At 47.2% G+C, this 13,858-nt stretch overlaps 1 protein-coding gene across 3 annotated transcripts in view; it reads right to left on the bottom strand.

The window, feature by feature from the left end:
• NARS2 (asparaginyl-tRNA synthetase 2, mitochondrial) overlaps window positions 1-11,741 on the bottom strand; it is a 61,774-nt gene extending 50,033 nt beyond the window's left edge. For 2 of the 3 annotated variants that reach the window (XM_080613146.1, XM_080613147.1), the window contains exons 1-5: window positions 11,572-11,741; window positions 7,993-8,102; window positions 7,065-7,185; window positions 6,259-6,399; window positions 1,472-1,552 (exon numbers count right to left, since the gene is read on the bottom strand). In XM_080613146.1, the coding sequence (XP_080469272.1) occupies window positions 1,472-1,552; window positions 6,259-6,399; window positions 7,065-7,185; window positions 7,993-8,102; window positions 11,572-11,691 (573 nt within the window). In that variant the 5' untranslated portion in view covers window positions 11,692-11,741. Of the gene's footprint in view, window positions 1-1,471; window positions 1,553-6,258; window positions 6,400-7,064; window positions 7,186-7,992; window positions 8,425-11,571 lie in introns of those variants that run through there. The other variant, XM_080613148.1, reaches the window with a different exon arrangement.
• Window positions 11,742-13,858: the final 2,117 nt, after the last annotated feature.

The raw sequence follows: 13,858 nt of genomic DNA, 5'->3' as shown, positions 1-13,858 counted from the left end.
CAAGACAGGTATTACTTACACCTAAGCAATCACACTGAGAAAGAGAAAGGTATTTGCCTTTAACTGCCTATTTAGTGCAGTTTATACAAGTTTTTATTATAATACAGCTTATACAAGTTTCAGGCTCACAATTTAGCACCTCAATTAACATGTGCATCAGTGCTTCTGTTACCACCAGCCACCTACGCTGTAGTCCTGCATCCTCTACAGCTTTCAAGTGGATACAATTTGTACCAAAGACGTAATACATGTACAGCTGCAAATTGTATAATGTTCTCATCATTAACTCTCACTTGTTTTCCCATCTTAATTTACATGCAACAGCCTGGAACAAACCTTTGGTAGCTTTAAGGGATCTCAATTAAACCAGGAACAATTCAGCTAATCAAACTCTATTGTTCCAGCAAGCAAAAAGCTGAGCTGGGCTGGAAGGGAATCACTAGCAGTGCAGGTTAGACCTTGAGATCCTGAAGAGCCAGCACATGGAGGCTTTTTGTCTGCAGAGAGTGGAAGACACGATCTTGCAACAAGCAACTGCTACCTCAACACTTTCTTTTGCTTACAGATGATTCACCAGCAAGGCTGGAGCCAACAAGCATAAGTGGCAATGGATGTAATTGTTTGAGACAGATGAGTGAATTTCAAATACAAAAGTATAAAAGGCAGATGGAATTTCTTATGATTCATGGATGTAGGGGTTAGGAATCATGAGAGGTCTGTGGGGAAGCTCTTTGTGGTTTAGCTGGATTGAAGTTTCATGGGAGGTTTTGAACCAAGATGTGAAGTACTGTGAATAATGATAGATTGTGGCAGTACTTAGGTGGATGGATGGGGTGACTTGGCAATGTTGAGGGAGAGTTCTAACATGCAACAGGAGTAGCATGTAGGAATAGATACACAGGTGGCAAACTGATCTAGTTGAAGATATCCCCACTCATTGCAGGGGGGCTGGATTAGATGAAATTTGAAGGTCCCTTCCAACCCAAACCATTCTATGGTTCTATGTGAAAGGGGTTTTAGATATTGCTGACTTTAAGGAGTTAACTCATAATGAATTATATTCTTCATTAAAAAGCTAAGAAAGCAGTGTGTCATGGGCTGTCCTGAACATCCCATCCCATCTCTTGGCCTCTTATAATCACATCTTTCTGCTTACTAAGATGTTCCACCTCCCTCTGTTATTCTCTGCTGGAAACTCCTCCACAGCACCAGGGACAGAAAAACTTCATCACTACAAAAGGTGCTAAGTAATGTCCAAACCAGCAATAATAACAACAAGAATATAAAGTAATGTATCTGTTTAACTCTGAATTATTAGTTGAAGCAAAGGACTGCTACATTAAAGATATATTCACAGGAGTACATAAAGGAGAAGTTTTGCAAAGACAAACCTTTCTTCCAGCCTTCAGTGACTGCAGAACTGCTTTGCAAACAAAAATCAAACCAAACTTTACACAACAAGCCAACTTACCCCAATTTGAAAGAGTTCCCCAGCACCTTCACAGTCATTTGATGTAATTATGGGGGTATGAATATGCATGTAGCCATTGTCCTGGAATAGAGAGAACACTCACGTTAAAGATACCAAATTCAAGGATGGCATCAACCGGCACCCATCAAAACTCAGCTATCAGACCCCAACCAGGACAGAATATCTGCTCTTTCAGACGAGTTCTGCCTTTCATGGACAGAGAACTACCTAAATACTAGCATGATTTACTACTTGTGCTTTTTCTTCCATGCTTCATAAAGAAATGAGATATATGTCATTACTATGGGGTTTTGCAACTGCCCATCTCCACTTCTTTCCCATTTCTTCTCACCTCCTCCAGTAATATTATATTTTTTGGCAGTTTCCATCAGATTCACCTCTATGGCCTCAATACTTCAGTTTCTTCCACGTTTTTGGAAGATGGTGGTTAGGCAGAGGATACTCTTGTGTTCTCCACTAAGAGAAATGATCAAGGGTGTTAGGTAGCACTGCATAGGAAAAGAGGTTTTAAGAACACCCAACCACCATGAAAATGTCAATTCCACCTCACATCATCTGAGATATGGAAGTCAAACTGATTTCAAGAGACAGGTTATACCCTGGCTTGGTCATATTTTAGGTACCTGGAGAATTAATTACACGTTCATGTAATAGTCCATAGATTCAGCAGAGGCATCCAAGGCTGTATGAGGAAAGAGCCCCTGCTCTCTGGGTTTGTCTGTAGTGCAAACATGGTTTTTAAACCAGCTGCAACCTGATTTTCAGTGCATGGGTACATCAAGCTGACCTCAGACAATCCCACACAGCATGTTAAGAGGCAAAACCAGGAACAGAACTCTACTGACCATCACCTTCCTGACTTAATGTCACTCTAGAGATTACTGCTGGAGCACAGATCACACCTGTGCATGTCAAGGCAAACAAGAACCTAGAACAACCTGACTTCAGCTGTGAACAAGGGATTTGTTCTTCTCTCTTGCACCACTGTAACAAGGGAATCCCTTTAAAATCAGGGTGTGCCAGCACTACCATGACGCAGGCAATGACGTAACATAACCCACTGTCTGTTTACTCAAAACACTGATAAAATGGAAATGTTTTTAAAGCCGTAGTTTCACAGCTTGTACCAGATTCATACAAACTGAAAACTCACATGGTCCTGGTCCTTACCATCAGCTAGTTAAAAGGCTGGAAAGATAGGAGCAGTATTTACTGCCCATCCTGAGAATCAAACCTAAACTAATTTGGACCAAAGAGTTCATAAGGACAGGCAATGCATTTTGTGGAAGTACTACAACACAACAAGAGGGAGCAAAGTCCCTACCATCAGCTCTATGCTACCTTGGTTACAGGTGAAAGACCTCAGCTTGCTCAGTGCCTGGCAGGAGCTCCTCACCTAGATCCAGTTACTACAGAAGAAGTTTTGGAGCCAGCAGTACTTGCTTTGCCAGGGGAGGGTGGTTTCAGTCTATCAAAATTCAGGTCTCTGCCACAATTCCATGCATACTCCAGAGATCTGCTGCTCATGTGGCCTCCCAGCCCTACATGAGGTTTGGAAAATTGCCTAAATTCCTCTGACAGTGGTAGGAGATGCTGCAAAGAAGCACATTTCACACAGAGGATCCCTTCCACGCTTTGGAAAGGAATGGGAACTGCACAGGTCTCAAAGACGAGAAACCCATGAGAAGACTCTTGGGTAATTCCCCTTATAAAAGCTCCTAAAACACTTCAAAATTATTCAAGTCACATTATTGGTTCTGACAAACCTGGATGTCAGTTGAAGCACAAAGTGGAGGTTGCCATTCACACAGCAACTATTTCACTGTGCCTAGGAACAATGTGCCTATCCCACACGGACCACAAGACTCAGGAAAAGATTTAAAGATGACATTTTAGGCTTCAGCATCCAAACCAAAGGCATTTGGCATTAGACATTCACTGATGGAAATGAATAGGCTCTGTCCAACCTGGCCTTGAACACTGCCAGGGATGGAGCATTCACCACTTCTCTGGGCACCCTGTGCCAGCGCCTCAGCACCCTCACAGGGAAGAACTTCTTTATATCCAACCTAAGCTTCACCTATTTCAATTAGAACCCATCACCCCTTGTCCTGTCTCTACAATCCCTGATGAAGAGTCCCTCTCCAGCATCCTTGTATAATTCACTGTGATTATACTTCCTGGTTATGGTATGTTCTGACACTGTCAAGCTGGAAACTGCAACATTTTGGGGATAATGGCAAACATTTTTGGTAGGTGGCAATTTAAAGGCAGTTTTCCTTCCATCAGAAATGGAGCAAACTACAGATGTTCCTTGTGAGAGGAGAGTCATGACATAAGTAATGCAAATATCAGGTCTGGGACCAAATCTTCCTCATCCTTTTAAATATAACTTTCCTGCAGTTGTTGCTGCTAAATTAATGATACTTTACATATTTTAATGCTGCTCATCTCTTGAGTGTCTTGAAGAGGAAGGTATGTCAGAGCTTGAACAGGAATTAATTTGAAGGAAAGCCTTTGTCACAGTAAGATGCTTTATCTGGGCTGGCTTCCTTGCCCATGTTTGAAATCACAAATGCTTGTAGGCGATGCCATCTAGTGGCTGCACAGCAGCAAAGACTGCTTCCCAACAAAGCTGTGCTGTGTCCTTCCAGCTGGCACAACACCGAAACAGCAGCAGCTTTACCTGACATGCTTATTCTATTAGGAAAGTAAAATTAAAATTACATAAAAGTCTTCCAAATACCATCCAGTTCCATACACATAACTTCTAGAGCAAGCAAGCCTTCTCTGCCACTGCAGAAGACACGTACAAACATATTTGGGACCAGAAAACGAATCCCAATGATTTTCACGTTATTCAGGTTGCGCTAACCATTACACACAAAATTTTTAATCAGAATGCTTTTAATATGATTTTACTCAAACTAAAACCAGTTGATCTCAACTAAAACATTCATCAAAAGGAACGTGAGCAGCAGGTCAAAGAAGGGGATTCTTCCCCTCTGCTGTGCTCTGGGGAAACCCCCCCCTGCAGTCCTGATCCAGCTCTGGGGCAGCAGCACAAGAGGGACGTGGAGCTGTTGGAGCGAGGCCAGAGGAGGCCATGGAGATGCTGCGAGGGCTGGAGCAGCTCTGCTCTGGAGCCAGGCTGAGAGAGCTGGGCTGGGTCAGCCTGGAGAAGAGAAGGCTCCTGAAGGGGAGACCTTAGAGCAGCTCCAGTGCCTAAAGGGGCTGCAGGAAACCTGGAGAGGGGCTTTGGACAAGGGCCTGTAGGGACAGGCCAAGGGGAATGGCTTTAACCTGCCTGAGGGGAGACTGAGATGAGCTCTTAGGCAGAAGCTCTTCCCTGTGAGGGTGCTGAGGCGCTGGCACAGGGTGCCCAGAGAAGCTGTGGCTGCCCCATCCCTGGCAGTGTTCAAGGCCAGGTTGGACACAGGGGCTTGGAGCAAGCTGCTCTAGTGGAAGATGTCCCTGCCTGTGGCAGGGGTTGGAGCTGGATGAGCTTTAAGGTCCCTTCCAACCCAAACTAGTCTGGGATTCTATGATTTCAATTAATAGCTTTAAAAGAAAGAGCTCAGGTGTGCCAGAGGAATTGCTACCTTTATCTACTCACACAAAGAATCACACTTTCTCTATACAGTATCTGTGGAGTTAATTTGTAGCCCCACCACCTGCACACAGCCTGTGCCATGCCCACAACTTGAATGAGACACATTCATAAAACAGAGGTGCTTCCCACCCATCAGTTTGTAATGCATCAAAACAGGAGTCTCTCAGTCTCAGCTAACAGCATTCATACAGACTTGCAACCCAGTAACAGAAAGGTAAAAACTGAGAAGTGTGAAGCTCTGAGTCAGTTTGTCAGAGCCTTCTTGCATCACAGATTTTTCTGTGTGGGATGAGGCTTCTATCCAAGGACTGTAAGGTCACTGCAGAGGATGGGCTGAACAACTCCATATTATGTTGTGTTCCACAGACCACACACACTCACAGGCAAATGTGTTGCAACTTAGGGAAAGAGATAAAATAACTAACAGGAAGTGGGTGGAAAGATGCTAACAAGACCACAGATGTGCTGACCTGATCAAAAGCAACACAGTGACCAAGGCCTCAGACAGGCCCCAAGCCTGAAAAGAAAACCATCATGTCTAAAATCATCAAATCCCAGACTGGTTTGGGTTGAAGGGACCTTAAAGCCCATCCAGTTCCAACCCCTGCCACAGGCAGGGACACCTTCCACTAGAGCAGCTTGCTCCAAGCCCCTGTGTCCAACCTGGCCTTGAACACTGCCAGGGATGGGGCAGCCACAGCTTCTCTGGGCACCCTGGGCCAGCGCCTCAGCACCCTCACAGGGAAGAGCTTCTGCCTAAGAGCTCATCTCAGTCTCCCCTCTGGCAGGTTCAAGCCATTCCCCTTGGCCTGTCCCTGCAGGCCCTTGTCCCAAGCCCCTCTCCAGGTTTCCTGCAGCCCCTTTAGGCACTGGAGCTGCTCTCAGGTCTCCCCTTCAGGAGCCTTCTCTTCTCCAGGCTGCCCCAGCCCAGCTCTCTCAGCCTGGCTCCAGAGCAGAGCTGCTCCAGCCCTCGCAGCATCTCTGTGGCCTCCTCTGGACTCACTCCAACAGATCCAAGTCCCTCTTGTGCTGTTGCCCTCAAAGCTGAATCCACACCTTGCATTCAGGATAACATTCCCTCCCTCCCAATGTGCTCTCACGAAGCCAGACTGGGGGAGTGGTTTAGATCTAAGCTCAGTACAGAGGGGAGTACCTGGAAGAATGAGTGGATGCTTGCAGTGGCTTCACTGCGGATTCTCAAGAGGGAGCCCAGTGTGTTGTTTCTGCATCGCAAGTGAGGGAACTGGCGGACATACTCCAACGGGTGCCTCTCCTTCATTTTCAGGGGGAACAACTGAAAACAGGGAAAGAAAAATAAGAGGATGAGAACTTGGAGTCAGTGTAGTTTTACTGCCGTTCATGGGATACTATTTCTGTCTACTAAAACTCAATTGTCATTACACAACAGGGAAGAACTGGATGCTTTTGCCTATCTTCTAGTTATTCTGTGGATTTCATAATGCTTACAGCAGAGCAAGAGCCATGAACACAAGAGAAGAAAGTAGTGTTCTGAATACTGCACCCTTTTGGACATTGAGTCTTCTTGAAGTTCATCTCACTGCTGCAACAGGAAGCCAGTTCCAAACATGCCTGTGGCAGGTACGGTTCTTTCTCCTGCATAATCTGGAGTGTTTTGCCAGTCTCACTGCTTCTCCAATTCACATCCCAGCCAGACTGAATCAGGTGAACCACCTGGCACAGGCAAGTGCTTCTGGGCAGGACAAGCTGCTAGCATGTGTGCCCATTTCCATGTAGAAACAGCTCTGCTCCAGAAGAGCTTTCATGGTGATCCCATGTTTCACCCTCGAGGTACCCTACAGACACTGCTGACAAATCAAAGCCTGCAGGATCAATCAGACTTAAAGAAACAGTCTGAGCAAGCTTTGCTGCATATTTGGACCTTCTGAAATCCATTTCCAAAGTGGTCATATCAGTTGGGCTCCTGCTGCAGTGACATACCAAAGCATTACAAGGTCCCACCACATGGATGGTTTCAGCTTTCAGCTCCATGTTTTGCATCTTATGAGGACTTTTGACCAATTTCCCTTGCACTTCCACTGCGCTTCCAAAAGTCAGGTCCCTAAAAAACCAGGGAAAACCAACATTCAGATACACAGACAACAACATTCAGAAGACAGAATCCTGTTCATGTAGCTGGACCACTTGAGATCACAAGAGGTACTGCAGCTATAGGGCTTAATCCATGAACTGAAAGTTTATTAAATGCATAGGTGGGAATGTGAATAGATTCACAAAGCTGTAGAAGAATTCAGGACAAGTTAGGAATGTTGAACAAGCAAGGAGAAAAGAGACAAGGGGCTCTTGTGGGGACGAACCAGGCTTATAGAGAAATGAAACAATCAAGTTACAAGGTTCTTGGATCATCCCAGAACTCCCAACCCCAGCCCAAAGAGCAACTGAGAGTAACAAACAAAGTGAAGCTGTAAACCAAGTGCACTACTTTATTATAATATAACAGACATGCCTATCTAGGTGTTATGCCTACCAAGCCTGCCCTGAGGTAGTTACAGGAAGAACAACAGCCTTACAAAACCTGAGAGACAGTTATTCCTGGTTATCCCTGGCTATGTCGTGCGATATCCAAGCAAGTCCAGCGGTAGTCCAGAACGACCACACTGCTACAGCTATTAAGAAAATGAGGTCCAAATTAATCTCAGAAGACAAGACACTGAACCACAAGGCCTCAGCTCAATGGAGATAGAGCAATCAGACACGCTCCATCCTAAAAACACATCCAGAGAGCCCAGAATGCCAAACGGCCTTTCCCATGGTCAGGTAAGTGACTGGCAAGAGGAAAGGAGGCCTGAGCAGACCCCACCAAGCACTGGTCACCACATATATCCTCAGGTATCTCAAACAGACCAACCTGTTTTCCAGGCTGGGATCAGCAACGATCTGGAGGCTTTCCAGAGAACTCCCATCGTTTATATGTAGGAACAAAACTTCTTTCTGGGATCGGACAGAGCGGACCCAGCCCTAGAGGTAAAAGAAAAAGGAATTTGTTATTTCTTGGCACCAGCTCAGGGTCACGATAGTCTTTTTCCAGCTGAGCAGGACAAGCTACTTTAGCCCTATTTTAACTTCTTATTGAAATCAAAGGAAACATTTCTTTAGGGACAACAAAAAATTAAAAGAAAAATAATTAAAAGGAAAAATCAGTTTCAGTTTTTACACTGACTTCAAAGCAAAGAGAAAAATCCTTAGGCAGACTTCAGATCTCCTCCTGAGTCCAGGAGGGGTAGCTAAAACCAACCTGCATCTCTGAGGTGCTGAGAATACAGAAATTGTGTTCTGAAGATGGAAAGCATTTTAGCAAAGTACATATTCTTATTAGCGATGTCCCTTCAAAACACTTTGTACTGAAACAGGAGAGAGCAGAGATGCACAGTCCTTTATAACACACTCAAGACTGTTTGGATGCTGTTCGGCCTGGAGAAGAGAAGCTGTGTGGAGACCTCAGAGCAGCTTCCAGTGTCTGCAGGGGCTACAAGGATGCTGGGGAGGGACTCTTCATCAGGGACTGCAGTGACAGGACAAGGGGTAACGGGTTCAAACTGAAACAGGGGAAGTTTAGATTGGATCTAAGGAAGAAATTCTTTACTGAGAGGGTGCTGAGGCACTGGAATGGGTTGCCCAGGGAGGTTGTGAATGCTCCATCCCTGGCAGTGTTCAAAGGCCAGGTTGGACGGAGTCTTGGGAGACATGGTCTAGTGTGAGTCGTCCCTGCCCATGGGAGAGGGTTGGAACTGGACGATCTTAAGGTGCTTTCCAACCCAAACCATTCTATGATTCTATGATTTTATGATTTTTAGTATCAATTTTTGTTGCTGCATCACCTGTAGGGAGGTTCTGACTGAAATCTGTTCACAAAAATAAAACCTAATGCCCTGGATGCTTTCCCTTATACTTCAAATTCAATACAGATATGAAAAGATGCATTAAGAAGAAATCTAGCCATGTTCTTGTCCAGTTTGACTAAAAGAATTAAAACAGTAACACAGCAGTTCTTTGTGACAGCAAAATAACAGAACTGACCATGTACCTGTTACGTTAACATTTTCATTTGAGGTTTTCAATGAAAAACAACATTTCCTTTAAAAGAAATGAAGTCAGCACCAAGGCACCAAGCAAAAGAAACAGCATTCAAAATACAACTTCCTCAGTTGCTCCCCAGTTCACAAGTGTTGAGACAAAGCTGCCCTTAAAAGCAAAACTATCTGCTGGGGAGCTCCCAGCTCATCTTATAATAATACTATAGAGAACAACCAGAACCAGTGCTGATTAAAGAACCAAACTGCCTCTTTTCCAAGCAGTTTCATTGTTCCAGTAACTTTAAACTGCACAAGTGCTTTAGGGATTTTATGCCAAACAAATGTCAATCCATCAACTTTTGTTGTCTAGACTAAACCATCTTCAGGCATTGAATAGTACCAAAAGCACTCTTAAAACTACAACATTACCACTAACACACACCAGGCATTAGCCAGGTTTGTATAGCAGGAAGAGGACAACTGCATACAAGAACTATGGAAGGTTTTAAAGCCGTAAGCCCAATAATCAATGAAACTTCAGCTTTTGCTCCAGGCTCACGATTTCAGACATTTACCTAAATGACCTCTGCAGGGTGTTTCCACCTGAGGCAAGAACTACTGCAAGAAACAAGAGTCTAAAACTAAAGTCTGATCATTTGGGCACCCTCATATTCTTATGACTACAGAAACAGGTGTTTAAAAGGTATTTCACACAGTAACACACCTGAAGCTGTTGTGCTCATCCTCTGCATTCCACTAAATCCCCAGAACCTGTCATATACATTATACTTGATGCATGTTTAATGTATAATGGCAGATGGTTTTCTTAATTTCTTTCCTTTTAAGTGCTCCTGAAGAAAACACACAAAACCCCTGAACAATGAAACATTTTCCACCTCATCAGGCTGTTCTGGGATCTGTTAAGGAGCTGAGCCTTGCATTCTGCAACAGGAAATAGGAGCATACCCACAGGCCTGTATGGGAGCAGCAGCGGCTGCGGCAGGCTCAGGCTTTACCAGAAGCAATGTGTAATGACAATCCCAACTCAGAGCAGACTGCACATTCCAACAACCTGGCTAGAAGAAGGTTGGGCTTAAGCCTGACCAGTTCCCCAACCCAGTTTAATACAAAAACACCCACGGTTTTGCCAGCATAGAACCAGAGCAACAAAGCAGCAAGCACCTGGGGTAACAAAAAGGCACCATTGCCAATTTCAGCATCAGTTTATTCCAGCTTGCATTATTCACAGAACTACAACTGAAAAGCACCTGGTACTGGATGAGCTTCCTCCTACCCCATTAAGCTTCATCTATGTGTGTGCAGGAACACCAGTGTGTTTCAAACTGGTTTTTGGGTTAGTAGAATCCCAGACTGGTTTGGGTTGGAAGGGACCTTAAAGCTCATCCAGTCCCAACCCCTGCCACGGGCAGGGACCCCTTCCACTGGAGCAGCTTGCTCCAAGCCCCTGTGTCCAACCTGGCCTTGAACACTGCCAGGGATGGGGCAGCCACAGCTTCTCTGGGCACCCTGGGCCAGCGCCTCAGCACCCTCACAGGGAAGAGCTTCTGCCTAAGAGCTCATTTCAGTCTCCCCTCTGTCATTTCAGTTTAACACTGTTACAAGTAGCCCAGTCCTTTACAGATTCACCCAGAAATACTGACAACTGCGCAGTCCTAGCCAAGGGCCTTGCACTAAAACAGGGACTACAGACCTGCAACCACTGCTCTGTCTGTGGAGAGCACCAGAAAACAGGGGGACACACAACTGTGTGCTGAGGAAAGTGCAAGAGCTCCATTGCTAAAAAGCCCATTTATCCCAGTTTACCTTGGTGCACACCAGGAGGTGGATATGAACACCAATGAAACTGTTATCATTGGCTTTAGCTGACACTGCTATAAACCTAGATGCAGAACAAGGCTTAAAGCAAATCACAGAATGGTGTGGGTTGGAAGCGGGTGGGAAGCTCATCCAGTTCCAACCCCATGCCATGGAAACCCCTGAATCTCTGTGGGAACGCTGCATTTACACAGCCTGGCAGGAATCTTGCCCTCAAAGCTGTAAAATCACCAGCACAGAGGCAATGCTTCACTCTCCCAAACCAACCATGTGATAAATCCAAACGTGCAAAGAGCATGTTTCAATACAAGCCGTTACAGTAGCAGCCTCTCCCTGCACATCCTGAGTAACTTCACAGCTTTGGAGCTGATTTAACAATGGCAAACTGAATTAACACAGCGAAACCTGGCTCTGCAGACTGTAAAGGGAATCTGTAACCCCACGAAAACGCTCTGCAGAGGCTCTATCTCATCTCCCTGAAGCACCAGGGTGGCCAGCACAGCCCAGGCCCCCTCCCGCCCGCTCAGGCTGTACGTGACGGTCGTTACCAGGAACACCGCGACCTCCCCGCCACACACCTGCACTTTAACCTGCTCCACCGGCTCTGGGGCTCGCAGCGCCTCACAGACCCGCAGCGCCCGCGGCAGGGAAGAGCAGGAGCGAAGGCCCCGCCACCACCCGCCCGGGGCCCGCAGCATAGCACAGGCCTAGCGGGACCGCCCCCGACAGCAGCCCGGCCACATCCCGCCACGGCCGACCGCTGCCGCACGGCTTCCGTGAGGCAACACGTCTCCCGGAGCATCATGTGACCGCCTCAACCAATAGCCGCAGGGGGCTGCCCCAGAGAGCCAATCGGAACGGAAGAGCACCCATCGCGAGAACCGCCTCTTCCGCCGCCACGGCGCAAGGGCTGATGGGAAATGTAGTTCGTAAAGTTCAATGGCAGGACGACGGGACCCCTGTGACAGGAGAGAAGGAATCCGTATGGCAGGCGGGAAGGGATCCCTGTTTTGGGACACAAGGGATCCCATGGCTCGAGTAAGGGATGCTGCTGCTCTCTGGGACCTTGGCAGTGCTGTGGGTGCCTCCTCTGCCTCAGGAGCTCTACCTGGTCTCCCACCAGTTCCTTTGCACAAGGAGAGGAAGGGGCCAGGTTGAAACACCTGAGGCACAAGACAATTCCAATTGGGATCTCAGCCAGGCCAGGCTGCAGCCCTGCTCCTCACCCAGCACTCGTAGGAGCAGGATGGAGGGAGAAGCTGCCCTCCTCAGTGTATTTCAGGGGTGATCTGTAACCTCCTGTGCTGCTGATTCCCTCTCTTATACAGGGCGATAAGCACTGGATCGAGCTGTGCTTTTCCTAATCAGGGACGCAGGATGTGGTTCTGCTCTGCAGGCCTTGCTGGGGGACAAAGCCCTTCTTCTGTCCCTTTTTCAGCCTCACAACCCTGTGGCCTTCCAGCTCTGCAGAAGGAGAAGTGTTTCCATCTCTATGGAGAAGGATTTGGGGATGCTGGTGGGCAAAACGTGGACAATGCACGCTCACAGCCCTGAGATTCAACCCTATTGTGGGCTGCATTAGAAGCATGGCTGGCAGGTCGAGGGAGGGGATTCTACCCCTCTGCTCCGCTCTAGTGGGATCCTACCTGGCAGTCTGTGTCCAGCTGTGGCATCTCCAGCACCAGAAAGACATGGACCTGTTAGAGCGAGTCCAGAAAGTGATCAGAAGGTTGGAGCACACCTCTTGTGAAGAAAGGCTGAGAGAGGTGGGATCATTCAGCCCCAGGAGAAGGCTCCATGGACACCTTATTGCAGCCTTTTGATGCTTAAAGGAGGCTTATAAGATGGAGAGAGACTTTTTGCTAAGGCCTGTAATGACAGGGCTCAGACAGTGGTTTTACACTGTAAGAATGGAGATTTAGATTGCACGTGAAGGAGAGCTCTTCCCTGTGAGGGTGCTGAGGCGCTGGCCCAGGGTGCCCAGAGAAGCTGTGGCTGCCCCATCCCTGGCAGTGTTCAAGGCCAGGTTGGACACAGGGGCTTGGAGCAAGCTGCTCCAGTGGAAGGTGTCCCTGCCTGTGGCAGGGGTTGGAACTGGATGAGCTTTAAGGTCCCTTCCAACCCAAACTGTGTTCTATGAAAAAGGGATAACATCAGTGCTGCTTCCCCACCCAGCCCAGGCTTTGCCACCCTACTCTGCCCTTTGCCTGGTCCATGTGTGTTCCTCTTCTTGCACAGTCACACCACAGGAAGGCAGCAGCAGAACGTATCTGCTGTGCTTGTGGTCAGAGGTTGTCTCGCTCCTGTGCGTTGATGTTTGGAGTCTGGTGGGTGAAACAAGAAACAGCAGCAGTGTGATGCCCCAGGGCCAGGAGATGCTGGGAGGCAGCTTTGCTAGGGAAGCAAATCCCTGCCTCGCTGAAAGTCAAAGTCTCAGGTGCGAAAAGAACTGCCAGCCAGAGACCTCATTTAAAAGGAACAAGCTGGGCTCATGGGAAAGAGAAGAGCAAAGCTTTGTAGATGCCTGGTTTCAGCTTTCCCCTGCGGTGCTTTTTATCTGTGCATGAAAAGCTGCTTGTCCTCAAAGTCCCCATGCTGTTTGCCAGGGCCTTCCTTCACCTCTGCCTTTGCTCTCATTTAGCCCCTGTCCCTGCCTGTGGCTCTTAGTGTAGACCTGAGCTCTGAGCTGCCTTGAAAGGCCGTCCTGAGGAATTAGAGCTGCAGGGCAAGGGCACAACATAACTGGGTGGATAAGAAAGAGGAAGCACAGGAGACTGCAGGGAGGGCTGCAAGTGCGCATCCTCAGCCAGTGAGGACAACTTGTCTCTTCCATGCTGCTCCAAGGAATGAGCCAGACTGCCTGTA

This window comes from Psittacula echo (assembly GCF_963264785.1).
Source record: "Psittacula echo genome assembly, chromosome: 3".
NCBI lineage: Eukaryota > Metazoa > Chordata > Aves > Psittaciformes > Psittacidae > Psittacula > Psittacula echo.
This window is presented reverse-complemented; position numbering and strand designations above follow the sequence as displayed.